This window comes from Lolium rigidum, chromosome 1, assembly GCF_022539505.1.
Source record: "Lolium rigidum isolate FL_2022 chromosome 1, APGP_CSIRO_Lrig_0.1, whole genome shotgun sequence".
NCBI classification, from domain to species: domain Eukaryota; kingdom Viridiplantae; phylum Streptophyta; class Magnoliopsida; order Poales; family Poaceae; genus Lolium; species Lolium rigidum.
The window spans coordinates 52,317,226-52,342,052 of NC_061508.1; the positions used below are offsets into that span (position 1 = coordinate 52,317,226).

The following is a 24,827-nucleotide window of genomic DNA, read 5'->3' on the forward strand; positions in this document are numbered from 1 at the left end:
TACTCTTGCTGTTGCGAGTTTCCAATTACTTCGAGGAGTTTTGTCTTAAGTTTTTTTTCTTCTTTTATTTTTTCGGCTGTATGCATCCTTGATGTGTAGACTTGATCCAGATGTTGAGTTGTTGTAGCGACCGGTGCATTTATTATCATCTTGGTATTAAAATATTTTCTTTATAAAAAATCTACTTTTTATAGGTTATTCACATAGCTCTCTATATATGTTAGGTTTATTGTGTGGTCCTTTCGTGCAGTTGACTAATATTTTTTCATAACCGGGAGAAGGCGTGTGGTGCTCAGAGTGCGTCGGTGAGAGCCTTAGGTAATAGTTTATTTATATTTCATCAGACATGAATGGACGATATGTTCATATGGACATCAAGCGTCTTACACTAGTTGCAATGCATAGTACTCCCTCCGTTACATGAAAGCAGTCTTAGATTTGTTAAAAAATAGATGTATCTCGATACTATCTAGTATATCAAATTTAAGATAAAGTTTCAGAAAACGTGTGTGATTCTAGAACTATAAAGCATAAAATTATATAGTAGTTCATAGTCTTTGATTTGGAAAATTTTAATATAAAATTGTGCATAAAGTCTATTTGATATATATTTAGTATTATTTATTTTCTAATCCGGTATTGCCATCCTTGTACTAGTCCAGCTGCTGGAAAGATATAAATGCTCCATTGTGTCTCCCTGGAAGCATGGGGAAAGCAAGCATGGAGGTGCAGATGCAAGTGTCTTGCCCCCTAGGGCTAGTCTTTTTCCTCCTGTGTTTTTTCTCTCCTCGCCGTCCCACCGAGGCGACGCTGGTCCAAAGCCTGCCTGGCTTCGACGGCGTGCTCCCCTTCCGCCTCGAGACTGGGTATGTATATATGTATGGATGGTCTAACCATGATAAATACGGTATTGGACTAATTTCATTGGCTCATCCATGTTGGCAGGTACGTGACCGTGGACGAGGAGAACGGCGCAGAGCTTTTCTACTACTTCATCGAGTCGGAGGGTGACCCAGGGCGCGACCCGGTGCTCCTCTGGCTCACCGGCGGCGACCGCTGCTCCGCGCTCAGTGCGCTCATGTTTGAGATAGGTCAGCAGTTGGTGAAATCTAAACGCCATAATATTTGTTAGCCAATCACTGTCGATGTTACGGCGCCAATCACAACACCTTTGCTTGCAGACGCAATCACTGTCACATGTACATCTACTTCGCTTCGTTTGGTCGGGAACCTAATGCAATTCCGTCTGCAGGACCGTTGAAATTCATCACTGAACCCTACGACGGGACTCTACCACGACTACGGTACCATCCCTACTCCTGGACAAAGGCTGCAAGTATTGTGTTTGTTGATTCGCCGGTTGGCGCTGGCTTTTCCTTCTCCCAGAACCCCAAGGGCTACGATGTCGGAGATTTCTCTTCGTCGTTGCAGCTCACAACGTTTCTCACCAAGGTACATCGAACTTTTTCTTTGGTAAGTACCAGAGGACACAGTTCAGTTCTCATCTATACTGTTTTTGTGTTCATCTTTGCGAGCAGTGGTTCACGGAGCATCCAGGTTACATCGCAAATCCTTTATATGTTGGAGGAGACTCGCGCGCGGGAATGTTGGCTCCACTTGTCGCGCAGATGATCTCAGAAGGTGGATTGCTATTTGCTACTTCATCTGTTCCTAATTTTTGTTGCTGATTTGGATGTATCCATTAACAAAATATGTTTATATACATCCAAACTTGCAACTAGAATTATGGAATGCAGAGAGTACATTTATTGACACATTTAAGGTGCTGTGAACATATATTCAAACTTTAAAATACCCTACTATTTTCAGGCATTGAAGCTGGAATGACACCGACGATAAATATGAAGATACTCAATTCACACGCAGATATGCTACAAACAACTTAACTAACTGCGAAAACCTCAATCTGACCTGCTACAATGAAAATATGGTTAGGGCTATCTGGTGGGTAATCCAAGTACAGGTGAAGTCATTGATTATAACTCGAGAGTGCCATATTTGCATGGAGTCGGAGTAATTTCAGATCAGCTACACGAGGTGATTACTTACACACAAGTTGCGCCGTGCTCTTGCTCAGTTGCCCACTGACCTGCAATTAGCTGCTAGCACTACTAGGAAAAGCCTTATAGCAGCACACCTTACCGCCGGCGAGTATGGATAGAAGATGCCGGCGGTAATGCCTTACAGGGGTGCCTAACTCTACCGCCGGCGAGTTTGAATGGAGGTCGCCGGGGGTGCGTGGGTTACCGCCGGCGAGTAGGGCACGAAGGTGCCGGCGATATGATGGGCTGCGGGTCCCCGTTGGGCCTGGACTTACCGCCGGCGGTTTGGGCCCAAAGCGCCGGGGGTAGAAGGCTCTACCGCCGGCGAACCCGAATAGACGATGCCGGGGGTAATGAGTCGCAGGGTGGGCCACCCAGCGGCCACCCATCTTGCCCTTACCGCCGGCGGTTTAGCTCCAAAAGCGCCGGGGGTAATGCTCCCTACCGCTGGCAACTTCGTTCGTAGGCGCCGGCGGTAACCTGGGCCATGCCTTAAGACGACCAGCCACCTACCACCACCCACACACACTCATATGTGATGGCAAATCAACCCAAGCACTAGTTAGCTCATTCCCCCACCCATTTTAGCTATTTCAACCACTAAAATATGATGTATTTGAGCAAATCATGTACTACGTAGCCCCTCTTGCATGATTTGCATAATCTAGATCTAGATCTATCTCCTCCCACCACCTTTTGCACTAGATCTAGCTAGATCTCTCCATTTCTTAGATCTCTAGATCTCTCAAGCATTAAAGTCGACGTGTGGCGTCTCTCCGGTGCTTTTGGACGTCGCGTCAACTAATAGGTACATAACTAAATGAGTGGAATGTTCATGTGTTGGCGAAAATTCGCGGTTATATCACTAGTACTAGTGGTGGCAAAAGGCGCGGTTCCATATATGTAAATGCATTGTTTTGCATTTGTTTACGCGTGCAGGAACATTGAGTTGCCAATGTTTTGCCGGAATGTTGATTAACTTCCGTTCCGGCGAATTTTGGAACTCCAGCATGACAATATTTAGCAAAGGTCATGCCGAATTTTTTCCGTGAAAACCGAGACGGCGGTGTAATCAATTATCTTGTCTTGTAGGCGGCGATGGTCATCGCGATGAGGGAAAGCGTCGTGGATAGATACGTGGAACGCGCGACGGGCGACATGTATCGAAAAAAGCGAAAGGATATAATGTGTCCTTGTCGAAGATGCAAGCTAGGATCGTTGTTTGACCCCTTCTCAGGCATAGTGAATCAACACCTGCTCGGGTATAGTTTCATGGAGGGGCATACTCGGTGGATGAGTGATGATGGAGATGATGATATCGATGGTGATGGAGATGATGATGGTGGAGATGATGATAACGAAGGTGATGGAGAGGATGCCCCACACGACAATGGAGACGAGGTTGAAGAGGATGGCGCACACGTTGATGGTGATCAAGAAGGCCGGGAAGAGCATGCGGCCGACGAGGACATGAGTAGAAATACCCCGCTAACCGCGGCCGTGCAGGACCGTCATGTTCAAGAACTTCTTCTCAGCAACACATCGACCGATCCCAAAATCGCTGGTAGACGGAAGGCTAAGCTAGATCAACTCGAGGTAGACTCGAGAACTCCGTTGTACGATGCAGCTCGTGGGACGGAGGAGAGCCGTCTGAGATACGCTCTCGATATTATGGAGATGAAGGCAAAGCACAAATGGACGGACACAAGCGTGGACGAACTCTTCGGATACTTGAAGATCCACTTTCCTAAAGATAACACGTGTGCCGGTAGCCTACGGGAGGCCAAGAAAATCGTGTGCCCTCTCGATTTACCGCACCAGAAATACCACGCATGCATCGGTGATCTGCGTAATATATCGGAACGAGCATGCCAATCTCGATACATGCCCACGAGTGTGGCGAATCTCGATACAAGAGAGGGACAAAAAAATATCCTCGAAAAGTTGTGTGGTACTTCCCGCTCACGCCCCGTCCGCAGCGGTACTTCGTGGACCCCAAGGAAGCAAAGCTCATGCGCCGGCACGCGGAAAGAAAGGAGGCGGTGATGCGTGATGTAGAACGGGTTGAAAACCCGGTGCTAACACACCCTTCGGATGCAAGCCGGTGGAAAACATTAGACGATGAGTATTACGAAGAATTCGGGAAAGAACCAAGGAACATCAGGTTGGGTGCGAGCACCGACGGACTCAATCCGTTTGGGAACCAAAGCAGCAAGCACAGCACCCGGCCCGTGTTTGTATGGATGTACAACCTCCCTCCATGGCTATGCCCGAAGAAGAAGTACATACACATGAGTATGCTAATCCAAGGGCCGACGCAGCCGAGGGAGCGATATCAACCTGTATCCGGAGCTATTGAAGGAGGAGCTAGTCACTCGTGGGAGGAAGGGACAGAAACTTGGGACGCCTACGGACAAGAAACTTTCCGTATGAAAGCCGCACTGTTGACGACGGTGCGGGACTATCTTGGATACGGATATATCGCGTGCCAGGTGTGCCACGGACACAAGGCATGTGTGAGGTGCATGGAAAAGACGCCATTTTTACAGCCTGGGTAAGGATCCCGGGTCTTCAAAAACCGTCTACATGAGGCATCGAATGTGGCTTCCCAAGAATGACCCGTGGAGGAAGCGTGGAGACCTGTTCAATGGGAAGGATGAGGTCGAGGGACCTCCACCTAGGCGAAGCGGCGAAGAGATAGATACTCGTTGAAAAACTGGAAAGACCGCCCTCGGCGGGTAAGATAAAGATCCAGAAGCGGAAGAAAGGAGACAAGAGAAAGAAAAAGAAAAAGGAACCCGGGACGCTCTTGGGGGTATGGAAAAGGAGGTCCGTGTTTTGGGACTTGCCGTACTGGAAGATCCTCGGTACGCCTCATAGCCTTGATGTCATGCATATCACGAAGAACGTGTGCGAGAGCTTGCTTGGCACTGTGCTCAACATGCCGGAGAGGACCAAAGACGGGTCGAAAGCAAGACACGACCTGATGGCCCTTGATATCAGAAAAGAGCTTCATTTCGCCCAGGTTGACCAGGAAACCGAGGAGGAGGAGACGGATGGTCGCAAACGCAAAAGGGTGGCCAAGCAGCGCGAAACTCCTCGCCCCTCCTGCTTCACTCTAAATCCCGATGAGCTCGAACAATTCTTCAAGTGCCTACTAGAAGTCAAATTTCCCTAGGCTACGCGGGGCTGATACGCAGATGGCTGGACCCGACGAAAAAAATCTTCAGCGGGATGAAGTCTCATGACTGTCATGTCATGATGACGCAGATACTTCCGGTTGCTATCCGAGGGATAATGGAACCGCACGTTCGTGCGACGCTGACCGACCTGTGTAACGTCTTCGACGTCATCACTCGAAAGTCGATAACCGTCAAGAAACTCGGGAGGCTGCAGGAAGAGATCGTCACCATCCTATGCGAGATGGAGATGTACTTCCCGCCCGCATTCTTTGACATCATGGTCCATCTCGCTGGTGCATATAGTGGACGATATCGAGGATCTTGGGCCCGCGTTCCTTCACAACATGATGGCGTTAGAAAGAATGAACGGCTTCATCAAAGGATATGTTCGTAACAGGGCACATCCGGATGGAAGCATCGTCCGGGGCTTTCTCACCGAGGAGTGCATCTCTTTCGCAAGAATTATTTAAACGAGGACGACCCACGTCCGGTTGGATTGCCCGCCAACAAGCACCTCGGCAGATTCGAGGGAGTAGGCCACAACGGCGGGCAGGAGGGAACTCGACGCCGATCAAGATGATAGGAGAACGAGACTTTAACGGGGCCCACTTAGTAGCACTACAGACACATGAACAAGGTAGAGCCTTGGGTGGATCAGCACATAAACATGATCAAGAGCAGAGGCTGACAAGCCGATGACGGAAGAAGAGGTATTTAGAGCGCACAACTCCTCTTTCGCGAGCTGGTTCAAAGACCAGATTGATGCCAATCCCCCACCAATGGCAAGCGACGTAGACAAAATGATATTGGCCTTGTCTTATGGGCCCGCCCCCAACCTCATGACTTATCAGAAGTACGACATCAACGGTTACACATTCTCCACAGAGGAGAGAGACAAAAAAGCGACTACCGGAACTCGGGTGTGACGATGGAATCGTACACGGGTGAAGAGAAGAAAAGGTACTACGGAAGGATCGAGGAAATCGGGAGCTCGACTACGTCGGGGAGAAGCTACCGATGTTTCGTGTCGGATGGGCTACGGACGTCACAAAAGAAGATGCGTATGTCACCACCATGCGACTGCCCCCAAATCCAAGACCAAGAACCCCACCGCGCAAAATGAGCCTTGGGTATTGGCTAAGCACGTCGAGCAATGCTTCTTCATAACCGACCCGTCAAGGCCCAGCCGTGTTGTCGTAAGGAGAGGAAAAAGGGCCCTCGTCGGAATGGATGGAGTGGCCGACGAGCAAGACTTCGACGGCCTCGTCGGAGACCCAATGATGGAAGAACCCGATGAAGACGATAGAACCTACACACTAAGAAGAAGAAGGACGACGCTACCTAGGTCAAGTGTTCCTCCGTACACAAGGAGTCGCGATGATACCGGTGGGGTCACAAGGACCAAGCGGAAGGGACTTTGAAGTCATTTGTGTATTTCTAATAATTTATGTCTTGGTTTTTTATCGGATATCGCCGAAAGGACTTTGAAGTCATTCAAGAATTAAAATCATAAATTTATGTCTTGCAATTTATCCTTCATTGGTTTATTTTATCGGATGTTGCCAAATTTAAGGACTTTACAATTTATCCAAATAAATTTAAGAGGTCTTAGCAAGAAAAGGGAAGGGAAAAAAAGGTTGGACTTTTTGCACCTAGAGGGATTCGAACCCTGGGTGCAAGGCTGTGCACAAGAACGAGAGTGGCACCACTGTGCTAAGTAATCAGTTTTGATTAATCAACATGTTTTTAGAACTAAAGGTGTCTCAGCAACTGGGAAGGAAAAAAAACTTACCCCCGGCGAATTAGGCCCTTTCCGCCGGTGGAAACAACAATTGGGCCCACCTGTTAGTGGCTGTAAACTTACCGCCGGCGTTTACGCCAAAACGCCGGGGGTAGGCTTTCCACGACTTAGTCGTGTGACGCGTCCCCCCACGGCCAAATCGTTCGACCAAATCCCCCACCCCGCACCGTCGATCCGCCGTCGCTGCCGTCGTCGATCCGCCCCTCCCTCGGCGCCATCGTCGATCCGCCCTCCCCTGCGCCATCGTCGAGCCGCCGTCGCTGCCGTCCCTCCCGTGCCGCCATCGTCGAGCCGCCATCGCCGTCGTCGTCGAGCCGCCCCTCCCCGCCGTCGTCGAGCCGCCGGCCATCGCTGCCGTCATCGATCCACCATCGCTACCGTCGTCGAGCCGGCATCGCTGCCGTCGCCCTCCACCGCAGGTGCGCCCTCTCCCCTACCTTCCTCTCTCCCTTGTCTCGTTCCTCGATCCACCTTCGTTCCTCACCTTTCCCCATTCCTCGATCCGCAGCGAGGCATCCAGCAGGGGAAGCCACCGTCGTTGTCGTTGTCTCCTCCTCCCTCTGCTACGCCGCCCGTCTCGCCGGCGTCCTCTCTCAACCGACCGCTCCCTCGGCCACTGGTGTGCAACCTCGGCTACTACCGCAAGGTGAGTTAATCCCCTTTTCTCTTTGTACTAGTTCATGCGGTGTAGTGCTCTGAATACTTCCTCCGTTTGTGCTCATATGTGTAGTGCTCTGAATACTTCCTCCGTTTCATATATGTGAAGTTGTTAGGGTCAAATAATATACATTTTCTGCCCCTATGCCAAACATATGAATGGAAGACATGAACTAATTTATGCCATCGAAGAAGGTCCATGAAATAATCCAACCTTGTGCTTGTTCTGTCGATGGATGTAATGCTGCTAGATGATCCAGTACCTTGTGCGCGCTTGTTCTGTCGATGGATGTGTTAGAAAGGAGCATTTGCAATATCTGTATAAGTTCATGTTGTTTCGTTCTTGTTGCTAGCTGTTCTCAGTGTTAAGCTGAAACCTGCTCATATTACTTGTGCATTTATCTGTCTTGGCTGTGAATTTATTTTCTAATTTTTTGTGTTAAAAAATGCGAGTGCTTTCTGCTTTGGAAGCTGACAGGGAGTCACTAAGTACCCCACGCAGTCCCTGGCTCTGTTCCCCGGCTCCTCCTCCAGAAGCCTGCAAGGTACATTCCCTGGCTCCTCCCCCGAATGTATTTTGTGTTTGGATGGTCCAAACTCTGTCATTGCCTTTTGATGGTGGTAGACCTGAGCCTCTCTTTCAACAGTGAAACAAGATGAATTTTTAGTTTAATACTCATTCCCTGCGAGCTAATATGGTGAAGAATAGTTAAGATATAAATGATGAAAAATAATTACAGGATGCTAACAAAATTCATTACCAGCCATGTGAAACACTTGAATAATTACAGGATGCTAACAATATATCTACTCCAAAGTTTTTGATGTTGAGATCTGGGCATTGCTTAAATTACGCTTTAGCTTTTGGCACAAACTAATCATGACTACAACCAGGTAATAAGAATATGTGGAGACTAAGTGTTGAATTTTCTGAATTGCAGGAACCGCCGCAGGAACAAGCTACCCGCCTCTCCGACCTCGTCTTCACCGCTCACTCCTCCAGAAGCTCAAGGTAATTAGAATGAGGATGAATATGAAATGGCATAGCTGTGAAATAAGCTGGGTGCATATGCTATTTGGATATGCTGTGAAATGGCATGAGCTGTTTGCAAATGTTGTGTGGACCCGTTTGCATATGCTGTGAAATGGCATATAAATGCTGTGAAATGAGCTGAGTGTATCCTATGCATCTCTATGCTGTGAAATCTCTCTGCAGGTACACATTGAGTGTCCATGTTTCGCCGGAATGTCGATTAACTTCCGTTCCGGCGAATTTCGGGCACTCCGGCATGACCATTTTTAGCAAAGGTCATGCCGAATTTTCGCATGGAATTGTCTTGCTTCTAGATTGGCAGTGCACTAATGAATTTAGTATAGCTAGGTTCTTTGGTTTTGTCAAATTAAAAATAGGTAAATACATTGTCTTAAATAAATGTGTGAGTGCATGCAAAATAGTGGCTTGTCATCACTGTACCAAACATTGCTTGTCATCACTCGTACATTGTCTTAAATAGTGGCTTGTCTTGTGTATGCTCTGCTCTATGCTTATTTCTTCGAGAGATCATTTACGCATCTGCTCTATGCTTGCATGCAGATTTGTTACCATAGGCACCGGTAGTTAAAAACCTGATCTACTGAAGTTGGCTGGCAAACGGACATATGTTTTACTTTAGAAAAACATGCAATTGAATAAACATAAGTTCTAAGTTTTTTGTTATTTGCTACAGAAATTAACATAATATTTATTTGACTCTATGTGAATTCCATTTAGTTATCTGGTTGAAATGTCTTAAATTTTGAATCCAATTGACATAGAGATTCTTTAAAACTACACTTGATATTTATATTAATGATGAGTAACTGTCGAGTCAATACTTTCCTCTACTCTTACAGTTTGGTATAACTCCAATTGAAGTTGCGGCTTTTCAAGGCAGTAGAGATTGTTCTCTGGCTCAAACACTTACGATAGTACTTACTATACTTTTGATGCTATTGTTCTCTAGCTAGCGATGTCGTCTTCTCGCAGACCCCCACAAAGACGTTGACGGGTCTTCTCAGCGGAAGTTGGATGAGCACTACAGGCTCATGGCCACGGATCAGCTGGAGGACCTTCCAGGCAGCGATGACGAGTCCTCGGAGGAGGGGGATGATGAGATGGACAACGATGGTGAGGATGAGAGGGGGGCTGCCGACGAGACCACCGATAGTGGCGTTGCCGGGGGTAGCTCGGATACTACTACCGAGGCCAAGAGGAAACGGAAGCAGCGGCGCCCAAACAGGGTCGGCACCACTCGTGACATAATCACCGCGGTGGACGCCAAGACCGGGATTCCTACTGAGCCCAAGCACGTGGCGAAGGGGTACGGCCTCCAACTGGGAGCAATCCTTCGGGACGTCGTCGACGTCAACGAGACGAAACTCCGAACCAAGAAGAAGCAACATCTGCAGGCCCAACTCCTTGCGCGGCTGCACGCACGGTATGAGTTCCCTGTGGAATACAAGAACGAGGATACCAAGGATAACATCGTGAACAGACGAGCCCTCTCTAAGTTCTCCAAGAACCTCAGCGGTTATAAAACCATGCCGAGGGGGATGCTTGGTAACAATGAGACTTGGGAAGAGATCCAGCGCCACTTCCCGCGGATGACGCCTGGAGCAGTATAATAAATTCTTGGAAAACGAGGAGCTCGAGTACACCAAAAGTCAATCGACTCGGGGGAAGGAGCTGGCGGATAAGAACATCGGTCACCACAATCTCGGTTGCCGTGGCTTCGAAGGCAAGCAGCCGGTATGGGACAAGGAGGACCAGGCCTACATAAATGCTGGCCTCGAGCCCCCTTTTGCCAAGTACAAAGACCCACTCTTCAGGGCATATCTCAGGTCCCGATACCATAGAGAATTGGCTGGAAAATATGTCACGAAACCTGATGTGGTGGTGGGAGTTGAGTTGGTCGCCGACGCGAAGGTGGTGGCACTAGAGAAAGCAGTGGTAAGCAATTTACCAGCTTATTAATTTGATACTGCTCACCAAGTCCATTACATTCTAAAATTGTTCATGTTACTTCGGCGGTTGGCGGAACAAGCAGCCGCCGAATCAGCTGGCTCCTCGTCCCGGACGTCGACCGGCAAAGTCCCGTGGGACACGCCTTTTATCGGGGGTCCGAACACCGTGAAGGCGCGGCCGCTTTGGACAAGCCCCACCGTGTCCCCGGCGCCGGAGGAGGTCGCAAGCTTGCCGACTATGGCTTGGACGTGCCCTCAAGCACTAGGGAGTCGCGGCAGGCGCAGAAGGACCGGGAGCACGAGGCTCTTCCGAAAAAGGTGGCCGACTTGGAAACAACCATGGAGCAACGCGTCGGTGCCGAGGTTCAGCAACGAGTCGGTGCCGAGGTTCAGCAACGCGTCGGTGCCGAGGTTGCTACCGGGGTCGATGACGCGCTGGCCAACGGGGTCAATGAAATCATCCCCGATCTTGTGCTGTCGATGAAGAATTACTTCGACGCCGGCGGTAAGGGACCGATGCCGGTTATCAGCCTAGGCGCCGAGCAACTCGGACAACCGGCCTCCAACTAGACACGCTCAATGCACACCCAACTTGGTGACTCCACCCGCCGGCAATGTCGGCGCTAGAGAGGATTCGCCGGACTGGGGGGCCCGAGCACTAGCCCCTCGGTCACCCGCACGCCTGGCCTCGGTCCTTCAACGCGAGCCGAGCTCGACGCCCTCACGGTAATTAATTTAGTATCTCAAGCTCTACAAATTAGTTACTTTGTCGTCGCCCTCTCTCGACATACACATGTTTTCACAGGCGAACGCGACTCCTTGCACCTTGCTACCGAATGTGGACAACAAGTTGAAGGTCAGTAGCGAGCGGCAGGTGTCATCCCGCCAACACGAGCGGATTTTCCACCGCGTCGGGATGGATGATAGCTTGAGCCGGGTTCGCGTGAACCGGTCGTTACCGGGATGCCAAGACCTCCATCCTCCTTATCAACCCCGGAAACGGAAACCCCGCTCACTCTCGGGGACCTCAAGAATCACATCCTTCTATGGCCGAAAGCCCTAATTCGGCCGAACACCGCCTCGGGTTCGGAGGCAAGCTATGGCATGGTCACTCCTCAGGATGCAACGGATGCCCCGAGCCAAGCCAAGGTCCCAGCTCCAACGACTGCTTTGACGGCAGGCAAAGGCAGGGCCAGTGCTCCACCGGCTTATGATCAATTTGAGCCCGATAGTCAGCCCGATAGTCCGCACGAGAGTCAGCACGACAAGGTGTTGGACATCGATCAAGCTCCCATTGATACGTTCATCGCCGAGCTCGACGCCGACGCGGTTTCTCCTTACAAGCCACCCGCCGGTCATATCCTAAAGAAGAAGTTGTTCCTTTCACAAGAAACGCCCGAGCGAGGAGGACACTACCGCCTTCACCGCTCCGCCCCGAGTTGGGCTTACCCCGAGGACACTCCTTGGTGCGACCACGGAAGGTATGAAACAAAACGCCGCTCCCGAGTTGCGGTAAGAAGAAGGGCAGGAAGCGGAAGAAGTCGGGAGATGTTGCGGCAAGCAAGATAGTGGTTAATGACAAGTTGCCGACCCCGTGGAGGAAGTTGCATCACTTAGGCGAGCCGATGCTGCCGGCACACTATGTCAACAAGTTGACGCCGGATATGAGGAGCGTGCATGATGCTATTCTAACAAAGGAGAAGCTACTTCTTAAAGATAGAAATCCATCGTACCCGATTTTGATCGCCAAGGTGCCCACTGGCTTTGGCTTTGTCAACACATACCCTGCGGACTTGATATTCATTCGGTACGAAGACATCTTCAGGCTCTTGCACATGCAACAGCTAGACCGAAGCTTGGTCCGCCTCATATCGCTCAGCATGGCGCACGATATCGCCATGGAGAACACAACGCACATCGCTATCATGGACCCCTACTACATGACTCCAACCGTCGCCCGGACCGAACAAGCGTTTCTCGCCAACTATATCAAGAATTTCTTGGTGTTAAACAAGGATAAGAGTTGCTTTGTCATACCATATTTCCGCGAGTAAGTATTTGGTTACTAAAGTACCCTATATTACATTCTTTCATGAATTTCCTTAATAGCTGAGTATGATGGTTTATTTCCATTTTGCGCAGCTTTCAAGTATTGCACCCTCCTCCTCTTTTACCCGTATCATTCCGATGTCACTTATCTCGACTCCGGGCTTGATAAGGAGAAAGACTTCACCGACCTTAAGTCTACACTTGATAAAGCCCTCAGCGGCTTCATAGCTGAGGTTGGCGTCAACAAACTCAGGCATGAGAAGAAAGTTAAGGGTTGCCATGTGTGCAACCACATAACCAAGTTCCCCTGCCTAAAGCAATCGGTGGATGACAATGGGATGGAGGCATTGCCATCCTACAGATGAGGGCGGTTGTAAGGTCTCGTAACGATCTCTTGTTGCCATCTCGCTCGCAGGGGAAGTTCGTGAACATGGCGGACACCACCGATGAAAACGTGAGAGGCGACTTCCGTGCCATCCAGCGGACCATTTGCACAATACTGCGGAGGGATGTCATCATGAATGGTGGCTTGTTCAACTATGCCTCCGCACTTTCTAATTCCGAGATAGAAGGCCGATTAGAAGATGGATGTGACGAGAGAACATTCAACACGCTCGAGGGCATCCGTCCCTTCCCGCCGAAGTAGACTTGAGTCAAAAACTTTTGTGTCCTGCAAATGTTAGTCATAAATTACATAAGTATTTTTTATGTTTGTTCTTTTGCACACCTATATGTTATATCTCTCTCTATGGATGTACTAACAACTTACATTTCTTTGTTGTGTGTTTGCATAGATGACGTACTATGTCGTCTACCACGGCAGGGTTCCTGGAGTCTACGAGGACTCGGGAAGATCGTAGGAGGCAGGTCCACCGTTTCAGCGGCAACAGCTACAAGGGGTACACCACTTTGGAGGAGGCGGAAACTCGATACGCCAACTTTCGAGCGGGACAGAGGAGGGAGATGTGGAGGACCCCTTTCATCGTGATGATGCTTGCCGCCACCGTCTCTCTAGTTTATTATGTCATTGTTGTTTAGCTAGGTCATCGACACTTGGACTTATATGTATTTCCGTAACATGTGCTACTTCGAGTCGTGATGTTATGGTCAACTATCTACTATCTAAACTTGTCTTATTAATGCATGCATGTTGTGAACATTTGGGACTTTCTATATAACTGTGTATCTCGGCTGTATTTCTAGTAATATCCGTGTTATACTTTGATGTGTGTATTCTTGTGTATGTACTTGTGTATTCTGGTCTGTATTCTGGTGTATATACATTACTTTTCGAGTTTTATTTTTTTAATCCTGTGATCAATACCACCGGCGCTCCTAAACTATACCTCTGGCGAAATTGGAATCGCCAGCGGTGCAGCCAATTACCCCCGGCGAATTGGTAAGACGCCGGTGCTAAGCCAGTACCGCCGGCGATGTGAGAAAAGCGCCGGGGATAATGACACGTACCACCGGCGATTTGGAAAACGCTGGCGGTAAGGGGTTACCACCGGCGAGGAGGTCGCCGGCGAACATGAAAACGCCGGCGGTAAGGGTTTCTGGGGCGCCGGCGGTAGTACATTTCCTAGTAGTGTAGTACTGTATTGCCCTTATGAGTTGCCTTAATTCAATGTCCATCTGCTTGCATGCGACGATATGGATGCTCTTCATAAGTCGATAATGGAGCACTGCCCAGGGGAAGATATTATAAACCCCAAGAATGCACTTTGCGCCCAAGATTTGGACAAGTTCAACGGTGTAAGGATTAAAACTACTTCCATCATCATTTGTGTATAAAGCCAGTGTCGACCTAGGAAGCACGTATACTTGGATATGTATCCGATACTTGATACAGGGATACCATGATACATAAATTTTTCAGAAACGCAGATACGGCGATACGTTGGTATATATACAAAAAGTAATGATTTTCATAGGAGCAATACAAGTTCACAAATAAAAACAACTAATATTTTTCTTAATAAGGTAAAAAAGATGGAATTCACGTTAAATTTGATTCTATTATTCGTCAGCCGCTGCAACTTCATTTCCAAGTTGTCGAAGAGTAGAATCTGTAATGCTTGAACATATTATCATCCCCTATTTGATATCCTGAAAGTATTGTTGAGGTATCCAACACGTATCACTATTTTTTCCCTTTTTTAATTGAAAAATTGGGCGATACATATGTGATATCTATCGGGCTGTATCCAGGCAGTATTCAGTACTGATACGCAAGAAAACTGATGTATCCGTGCTGCCTAGGTGTCGACATTGTTTCCCTGTTTCAAATACGTCGTTCTCTAGTCTGTCGCTTGAATAATTCAGTTATTCTACATCATTTTGACTTACTTCTTAATATGCCATATTACTACCGAAACAACTAATTTATGTTCCCCACAGCTATATGATCAGATTGACGCGGCACACATTTTGAACAAAAACTGCGATCATTTATCTTCTAGACCAATTGATGAGGCCATTAAAAGAAAGATCCTAAAGGGGGAAACTAGAGTACTGAAACATTCACCACCTCTCCTTCCAATGGATTGCCAAGTAAGTTCTCCGTAATTTACTCCATTGATGAAAAACTGAAGTCATCGTGCGACAGCAAGGAGATGTTTGTCATTAAAAACGATGGTCCATCAATTAGTGTCTTCTGTTTTTGTTTTCATTGAGAACTTCTACCATTCCCCTATCTTTTCCTTTTCTATCGTATTGTTCTTCCACATGCTTTCTCCGTTTCCATTGAAATATTATGTTTTGTTATTTAATACAAGACTTTGAGCAAGAATTACTTTTAATACCAGTATGTGTTTTTTTAAAAAAACTTATTATTAATGTTGATCTTATATCATGTGGAAACCTTGTCTTAATGAAATCTAATACACCCTACATGCATTAAAGTATGGAGTAGGAAAAATAGAGAAAGCCTAGTATCTTTAGAAGTCTTATGTACAAACATGTTCTAATATCACCATGAGTTGTTTCTAAATCACGTTATACATATTTTTTCTATCTACAGGACTATGTTATGTACTTGTTATATTATTGGACAAACAATAACATCACTAGGAAAGCCCTTGGCATCAAGACGGTAAATTACCAGAATAATCCTTGAGAAGTTTTTTTTTCATAGCGCTATTTAAAACCAATGTATAATCATGCTCTTATATATCCCTATACACCTTGAACTCAGGCAAGCAAGGACGAATGGGTGAGGTGCCACGAAAATGATCTACCTTATTCTGCAGACATCACGAGTAGCATAAAGTACCATCGTAATATGACATCAAAAGGTTATCATGTCTTGGTATACAGGTAAAACACTATTATGGTCAAAGATTATCTGACATAAAAAATTGTGCACTTTATGATTGGCAATGTTTTATATTACCGCGAACCACAATTTTGCAAAACATTACTGAAAAAATTATTTAAACAATATGATAGGATATGCTCTCATGTCCATATCAGTCTATCAAGTTGCATATTTAAGTTATCCAACCTTTCATCTATCTGCCTTGGACAGTGGAGACCATGATGCTCTAATACCATTTCTGGGTACACAGTCATGGATACGATCACTTAAATTTCCCATTAAGGATGAATGGAGGGCTTGGCATCTTGATGGACAGTCCGCCGGGTAATAATTTGTTTATAATACACCACGTGCTTTGAATAATTCTGCTCACGATTCAAAATATAATGTATATGCAGATTCACCCAAACATACGCAAATAACCTGATGTTCACTACTATAAAGGTAACCCATATCTATCTCTACCATCATTTATTAGAGAGCTAAAATTTTAATATTTGCAAAACTGTGTACACACAAAAGCCGTGATTTTCACAAACCAATAAGTTGTACACTTCTCGATTAACAAGTGAGAACAAAAGAGTTCTATATCTGATAGAATATATATTTTCAAGTAGAAGCTATAGTAAACTAACACCACTCAATTTAAATATAGGGTGGTGGACATACTGCGCCAGAGTACCAACCAGAAAGATGCCTAGCTATGTTTAGTCGTTGGATTTCCGGTAAGCCGCTTTGAATAATGTGTTCAATTGTTATACAATGTAGTGAGGGTAGCACCCGAGTGTATGAATGTGATACTTGAATGTGTCTGGATGTTGTATTAGTAGGTACCCAAAAGTATGAGGGAAGTACACATTTATGTGTCTGAATGTTTGATGTTGTATCTTATCTTATACTAATATATATACTAAGCAAGATTGCCTTTTCTTTTGCCACACGGGTCCATTTTTATAACATTTCTAGTAATCTTCAGAGTACTTGAGTAGTGAATTGGAATGTGACGCTACAATGTTCTTATTAGTGCCACCATTTTCCATCTCATATTGTATCAATTTGACAATGAACATTAAAAAGCGAAAGAGGAAATACTTGCCAAGTTTTCAAGTAGCATATGCAAAAACATAAACAATACGGAAAAATTGAAACAAATAAGTATCTTGCTGATCGATAATACAAATTCTTATCGAGCCTCGAGACTGGGTTAATCTGCGACGGCCATGGATCTTGTGAGGTTTCCCATCATGGTTACCAGATCGATCAAGGCCAAGGCACACTTTACACGAGGTGGATGAATTGGGAACCAGTATATGCGATCTTCTTCTGTCCATTAATTGCACTAGATGACCCGTTGCGCTATCGCGCAATGACGGAGTCTAATCATAGGGTTTCGCTTATTTTAGTACTGAAGGTTGGAGCAAAGATCTTCCATCGAGTACAATAGTATCCGACGTGTGTGTTATCGCATTGCTCGACGACCCTTGTACTTCCATGTGGGTAATGCTCTCGATATCTCTTCCACTTTTCTTTGCGTAATCCACTTGCTATCACGGGTATTATGGTTAAGTGGCTGCGATTTCTTATTTCATCACTTGCACATTTGTCTTTCATCGCAGTGTTTAAGTGTACCTATGCACGGCGTTTTAATAACTTTCAAATAATACCCGTTGCGCTATCGCGCAAATGGCGGAGGCTAACCATAGGGTTTGGCTTATTTTAGTACCGAGGGTTGGAGCAGAGCTCTTGGATCGAGTACAACAGTATCCGACGGGGCGTGTTACCGCGTTGCTTATCGTAACCGTTTGTTTATTTCAATACTGGAGGCTCGGGAGCGTGTAGCTCTTTCGATGGCCGTCCCATGGTGAGCTATAGTAGTATTCAGCGTGTTTAGTTGGAGGAAACGCCCTCGACGGCCCTTGTACTCTCATTTGGGTAATGCTCTCGATGTCTCTTCCACTTTCCTTTGGGCAATGCAGTTGCCATCACCGGAAAGTGGCTGCGATTTCTTATTTCGTTACTTGCACATTTGTCTCTCATCGCAATGTTTAAGTGTACCTATGCATGGTGTTTTAATAAGTTTGAAATAATTTCTAGGAATAGACGCCGCTTTAATAAGTTGCCCAACTAATAAGTTGCCCATGTACTCTTGGAAAAAAAAATTCGCTTACGCGCACGCAGTTTGGTGTCACTATTCACTCCCTCTAGACAGATAACGGTTTCGAGTTCCTCAACAAGACTGTTGATAATCTCCTCACCACCCACGGCACCGTCCTGCGACTATTATGCCCATGCACTTCCCAGCAGAACGGTAAAGCCGAGCATGCCATTCGTACCATTAATGATACTATGCGCACCCTTATGTTTCAGGCTCACATTCCAGCTCCTCTCTGGGCCGACGCTCTGGCTGCTGCCACATACCTGCTTAATCGTTGTCCTAGTACAACAATAAAGTCCCATGTTCCGTACACATGCCTCCACGGTCATCCTCCCTCATACATTGATCTTCGTGTCTTCGGTTATCTTTGTTATCCTAAAATCGCGTCCACCGCTCCACATAAGCTTAGTGCTCGTTCCATGGCATGTGTCTTTCTTGGGTATCCCTCTAACCATCTAAGTTACCGCTGCTTTAACCCTGTCATTGGAAGAATACTCATCTCGCGACATGTTGTCTTCGATGAGAAGGTTAATCCTGTTCAGCATGCAGCTTCGTCATCCGCGCTTGCGCCTCCTGTGCCGCGCGGACTCGACGACCTCTTCGGCACGCCGCCCATGCCGCCAACGCGAGCTCTTGCACCGGCCCCGTGCACCCTAGCGCCGGCCCCAAGTGCGCCCGCCCCGGCCTCGAGCGCCCCCGCCTCGACACCGCCTCGCCCAGCGGGGTCCTCTGTCGCGGCAGAGAATTCGGCGTTTTCTCTGCCGCGGCAGGCTGCTACGGCAGGAATTCTGGTATTTTGTCTGCCGCGGCAGGCAGCCACAACAGGAACTCCTGCCGCACCTCGCGCTCCGCCCGCCGCCGCATGCCCTGCCCCTGCCACAGCTGCTTCTGCCGCCGCCCCGACGGCCTCCTTGAGTGGGGCCTCCGACCTTCGGCCTACGCTCGTCTCCTCCCAATCTTGTCGCGAGGGGGAGGATGCCGGCGCTGATTGCCTTAAGGAGGTAGGAGGTGAAGTCGGCCTTCTTGACGTGGTTGAAGCACTCGTCGCGGGGCACGTAGAACTGCCAAAGCACGGGCCTTATCTCAATAGTCATTCAGTATTACGATTGTTTGACATATGTACTTATCTGCAACAATATATTTTATTTTGTTTCCAACTAATAAGTCACTTGGCGCAACCGTCAATACTTAAGCCAAAAGTTTTGTTTTCCATGCTCTGCGGTTGCTATAATTTTGAGGAAAGAAAGTGAAATAAAAAATGAAAATGGGTTATACACAATCAAATAAGTTGTGTTTCTTTTTCTATACATGTTCTATATGACCAAATTAAAAGACTAACTCATTAATTTTGGTCAAAATAAAAAAAGGTAGTCTCAACATTTCAAAAAAAGATGAAATACAACATCATTCATGTGCATCCAAAACGTTCAAAATAAGGTTACACATATAAATTTAAAGTGCGTGCTCCCCATCCACCTCTATTTCTCAGACCTGATGTCAATATCGGCCACCAAACATGAATTTTAATGTAAATAGACATATCCAGCAACCACAAAAGTTCCCTTGGCATTAGGTATATTCCCATGGTTGCATGCGTACCCTAGATAACTGACAATAAAATGAAAAATCCCCCTCTCCCCTTGCACTATGGTGCAGATCTCCATGCCTGCTTCTGACCTGCGAAACGAGAGAATTGATGTCAATTCCATTTGAAACTGCCAAGGAACATATTATGTGCCTCAAAGTACATGATGACCTCTGATAATGGTGAACAAAGCATCTGAAATTTAGCATGTCCCACCTGGTCTAGAGCATGAAGGAGGTCATGGGTCAGGGCTGAACCGGCCTCACCCAGACTACCTCGATATCCGGCACACAGCATGTTTAGAAAATGCATTAATTATTAATTAGGAACCAGAGTGTTGGACTCTCAAAAAATCAAATGCGCGATCACAGAATCTGCAACTCCCTAACACTTCAAAAATTTATACCAAGAAAAGAAAGTAGCTAATCGATAAAAATAGCATGCCTTGTTTACTCGCTGCTACGAAGGTAAAAGAATCGAGTCGATCTGGGTGAGTGTTGCCGCACGCGCCACCAGATACTACCACACGCCATGAGTCTGCACTACCACACGCCATGAGTCTGCACTACCGCGCAGGAGAGAGAGACTCAGGGGAGAGGGATGAGATGAACTTGCCTGGCCCGGTCGTCGCCCACAGCTAGCGCTCCGTCGGTAACCACAACATCTTCACACATCCTTTCTCTCTTCCATGGCCTCCTCCTCCATTGATTGACGGGCTCGTCGTCATCTGACTTGGGGGCGATCAATAAATGGTTGCCAAGTAAACATAATGGGGAAAATGGATTCCATAATGAAATAAACAATCCACTTTGGGAGGAGGGATAATTGCACCTGTGGTAATATTCATAGAAATTTGCTAATCATGTGTCATCCTGCAGCGACACCATCCTGCAGCCAACACCACTCCATAAAATGGTCAGATGATCAGATCGGGTTGAAGCTCCTATACGGAACAGTTGAAGCTCTCAGATGATTTCATAGAAATTTGCTAATCATGTGCTTCCAGCATCAACACATGTGTTATAGCATTCCATCACTGTGGATGGCAAAATTTCTCCTTGCTCTGGATTTATCGTGATTTTATCGCACGTAAGTACTGTATTGTGCACCTACAATAAGTGTCGTTCTTGTGAGTGCTTGAACCAGATGATACCAAACCTAAAGCATCAATAATACTATTGGAAAACTGAAACCGGAAGCTCACAGAAATACCAATGAGCGGGCCTAGAAAAAAATTAGTAAAACTGTTGGGTCTTCTACATGGTCTGTTATCAATATTATTTCTAGGACACAGTTTGAAATGGAAAATGATATGCCATTTAAAATTTATTATGCATATGCTTGAACTCAGTTACCAAAATATGGCAAGCTTATATTGTCATTGGTGGAGCAAGGATTACATACAAAACCTGTTCAGCCAGATGCAAACCACAAATTAGCATTTAAAAAAGACAGATATTCATGATGCACTCGTGGTAAACAGACAGCTCGAGCCAAATTAATTAATGTTGTGGCAAAACCAAGTGCTCGATATGGAGACTCAACAAAAATAGCATGTACACGTATTTTTAAACTGATGCTTCACGTTTGAAACCTCCATCAAGATTACCATTTTTAATAAATGACAGTACAGATTTAAACATGAAACAACTTCTTTTCTTTCAAAGTCCTGCCTTCCAGGTACATCTAGGAATAAGGCCCCTGTCTAGGGCAAATTAAAGATTGGTAAAGTGAACGGAAGAAATCAGATTTCTAGTAGAACCTTTCTCTATATGCTGTACAATATCTATATAAATTATAGCAACCTTTTTTCCAGTTGCAGAATGATACTATATGATGGTAAAGTAGTAGAACATCTGTATAAATTACAACAACTTTTTTCCAGTTGCAGAGAAGACACTATATGATGGTAAAGTAGTGCATATTGTTCAGTGAGTAAATATGATACCTCACTTAATAACGGAAGTCCATCTGCAAGATAAATCATCCTAGGGGAACTGTATTCAGAGCGGTGAAGACAATGTCAAATACAATGGAGATAGTGATAATACGTTACTGCATTATCAATTTAGTGGAAAAGCCGTGATATACACAAGGTTGTAGTGTTACCGACAAAAGATTCTTACTCAAGTGGAGTTTAAAAGGCAATCTCAATCTAAGAAAGCTTCATTCCAACAAGGTAGGACATATATAACACATGATAAGTGCACATTCTACAGAGGATGTATCAAGTTTTCTGTTGCAACAGAATTCAGAATTGGAATCCTTTTACCATACTGAAACTCTTCCTGCTGGTTCAATAAGATTGCAGGGTTTCTTGACATCATATTGTACTCTGATCGGCCTTGACAAATTAGCGGAGTTCAAACTTCATAATCATCAAATTAGTCAAATCTAGAAGATTAGTAAACGGCTTAGAAATTCTTCAATTTCCATGTTTTTAACTATCCTGTTAATGATGGCTCAGCGTGACATTATGCAAAATACAGTAGTTTCAGCAAAAAATTAGCACTTTAAAGTAGAAAAATATACAACATTATTCTTGATAAACTGAACCAGCAAACCCAATAATGTTGACAGGAAATACATGTTAATAAATAATTTAGGTCCCGCAAAGAAGCACCTAAAGGTCCAAGTTAATCCTTAAGAATGTAAAATTAAGTTAAACACATTCATAATTCAGTTCTGTAAGCTACATTACCTGTGGGTTGCTCAGCAGCCTCTTCGACGTCATAGAAGCTTCCCGTTACCAGTGCCACTCTCATAAGGGGCCATCACCAACTCGGCCTTCTTCGTGTTCTTGCCAAATTGGACCACCAAAAGCACTAATCCTGATAACCGATGTATGTGTCAAAGCTCATAAGCCTCAATCTCACCCCCTCAGTAGGCATAGTAGTACTTCATAAATTAAGATTTTGATCAGGACACATTGCTAGGCGACAGTAGTTGCCTGCAACTTCATCAAATTAACAATGAAATAACAGTTCCACATAACACCTAGCTTAATTAACCAGGCATGTAAGATATTAAAAAAAATCAGATTTACCTTGAGATGCAAAAGTAAAGCAGATAATGTTCCCATATCCTTCCAACCGTATATTTGTACGGTAATGCTCACAATCACACCAATCTTCTTGGAACTGGTCAATTTTGTAGCTGCTCGAACAGAAAGAAAATGAAAGGGGAGAGTTATGGAAGAGATAAAACACTGAACTACAACATAAGTGGTAAAAGAAAAATCTGGTCCTTTTTAGAGCAGTCCATAGGGCATGCTAAAAGCAGGATACTACCATATGTCACAAAGAACATAGGATAGCAGTGCTTCTGTTTCCACATCCAACACAGAAGTCATATTTTGATGATATCAAGATCTTCTAGAGAATTTTTGAAAGAAGCTACAAATATATGAGAAGAACCCAACCAGGAAATCCCTGCAGCTTAGGCAGAGAATTTTTCAACGGGCCCTAGGCACTCGTTACCAATTCCGCTGTGACCCATGTGTTTCACAACCAAATTTGACAAAAGAAAATCAGTAACCAAAATAAAACATCTGCTGTGACCAAGCCTTCACACATTTGAACAGAATCCTCGCTCATTCCAACTTCTCCATAGACACAAGTTGGACAAGACACAACTCATTCTTTTATAGAGGAAAAAAGCTCTGAGCATAGACTTAACAAAACCTACCAGAGCGGCGTTGAGAAGGTCGCGTTGCCGTGCCTGTGGGCAGCACCAGGATGTACACGCAGGGTCAATGCTCGATGCCCATACCTTCAACAAAATGCAAAATAAAAAACTCAACTATATGAAATAAACCAAGAAAGATTAATTTCTTCACATGATTCCCTGAGAAGAAAAGAAGAAAGACACAACTCAATTGCTATTGTTGGCTCCATCCTCCGACTACTTCCCTCTTAATTTCCCCCTTGTCCATGAGCAACCCCAATTTAGATTAGGACATAAAATGGACAACGTTCATATTAGTGGACCAAAATATGGCTTCACTGTCCGAAAACACCAAGATAAGCTCCTGACTACTAAAGCATTTGGTTAACCAATAATCCACAATTTAGAGAACATCTCATGCACTGGAGGCACAAATACATATTATTTTCATGCACAACCTGAAGGTACAAACAAATCAAACCTGATTGTCTTTGTTTGAGCTAGTTCAGCCTGGAGAATTTCAACACGTCCCTGAAATGCGGCCGTCCACGATTATCCAGCCAGCGGCTTGTACTTGCAGTCTGCCAATTCAGCTTCACACTTTGTTAGCTCACTCAAATTAATGTCAACTATAAAGATAATGCCTGCATTATGTAGGTACACAAGAGCAACAAGTTTGGCCGACTCAAGAGCATCCTTTTCCATCAGTTTATATCTCCGGAGAATTTCCTCTGCTGTAACAAAGGATATTTCCAAAGCGTTGGAACATCGATACAAGCAGAGTCAATCACTTGGTCACTACCGACACACCTGGGTAATGGGATGTTGATCTGGGGCACAGAACATGTCCTACCGAGCAGCACCATGAGCAAGCTTTCTCGGAATCTGAAACAAACATCTTGGCAATATTATTTTGTCATTCAACCGGGAGCTAGCTATTCTTCTGAAGTTCTTATAAACAACTTACTAACCCAAATAAATCAGGAGCGATGGGAAGAAGATTTGGGAGATGCTCACCTTGGCGTCATAGGCATCAGCCGAGCTCGGCCTGAAGGGCGTGCACAACGGTTGCTTCTCCATGTGACGCCGACGCAGCAGAACGACTTTGTAGGAGAATATAAAGTGAATTACCTGATAAGAGAACACCATCACACCTGAAGAAAACAACCCAGCAAGGGCATCGTTAAGTAGCAGAGCAAACGACCACCATGGGTGACCTTCTTTGCAAGCTACAGAAACAAGGGAAATAAAATAACAACGGCAGTGACTAACAAATAAAAACATGGGAGAAGTGACAACGGCTGTGATATAGACAACATCAGATAAATAATGCGAGAAGAGTTTAGT

General features: G+C 45.7%; 1 protein-coding gene and 3 long non-coding RNA genes across 5 annotated transcripts; 1 reads left to right on the forward strand and 3 right to left on the reverse strand.

Moving 5' to 3' along the window:
• The first annotated feature begins 705 nt into the window (after window positions 1–705).
• Window positions 706–16,813, forward strand: LOC124707885 (serine carboxypeptidase-like 18). Its single transcript, XM_047239584.1, has 13 exons — window positions 706–866; window positions 946–1,091; window positions 1,253–1,452; window positions 1,539–1,641; window positions 1,831–1,866; window positions 1,955–2,058; window positions 14,427–14,510; window positions 15,156–15,308; window positions 15,778–15,849; window positions 15,952–16,073; window positions 16,285–16,398; window positions 16,473–16,518; window positions 16,730–16,813. The coding sequence occupies exons 1-13, from the start codon at window positions 706–708 to the stop codon at window positions 16,811–16,813; spliced, it is 1,425 nt and encodes a 474-aa protein (XP_047095540.1).
• A 2,865-nt stretch (window positions 16,814–19,678) lies between these two features.
• LOC124672967 lies at window positions 19,679–20,262 on the reverse strand. Its single transcript, XR_006992736.1, has 2 exons — window positions 20,031–20,262; window positions 19,679–19,906 (listed from the first exon to the last, which is right to left on the reverse strand). It is a non-coding gene; the product is annotated as an uncharacterized LOC124672967 (long non-coding RNA).
• Window positions 20,263–20,428: 166 nt separating this feature from the next.
• Window positions 20,429–22,993, reverse strand: LOC124672948. 2 transcript variants are annotated; one of them, XR_006992733.1, is made up of 5 exons: window positions 22,861–22,993; window positions 22,516–22,764; window positions 21,763–21,811; window positions 20,646–20,757; window positions 20,429–20,541 (listed from the first exon to the last, which is right to left on the reverse strand). It is a non-coding gene; the product is annotated as an uncharacterized LOC124672948 (long non-coding RNA). The 2 variants fall into 2 exon arrangements; XR_006992734.1 differs by lacking the exons at window positions 20,429–20,541; window positions 20,646–20,757 and adding an exon at window positions 20,832–20,923.
• A 508-nt stretch (window positions 22,994–23,501) lies between these two features.
• LOC124672960 lies at window positions 23,502–24,315 on the reverse strand. The gene is made up of 3 exons (XR_006992735.1): window positions 24,291–24,315; window positions 23,962–24,061; window positions 23,502–23,585 (listed from the first exon to the last, which is right to left on the reverse strand). It is a non-coding gene; the product is annotated as an uncharacterized LOC124672960 (long non-coding RNA).
• Window positions 24,316–24,827: the final 512 nt, after the last annotated feature.

Bases quoted from the DNA above. Each gene is read 5' to 3' on its own strand.
- LOC124707885 (XM_047239584.1), top strand. From the start codon at position 706: ATGGGGAAAGCAAGCATGGAGGTGCAGATGCAAGTGTCTTGCCCCCTA. The intron at 1,453-1,538 runs GTACATCGAACT...CTTTGCGAGCAG, and splicing joins TCACAACGTTTCTCACCAAG to TGGTTCACGGAGCATCCAGG. The intron at 1,642-1,830 runs GTGGATTGCTAT...TACTATTTTCAG, and splicing joins CGCGCAGATGATCTCAGAAG to GCATTGAAGCTGGAATGACA.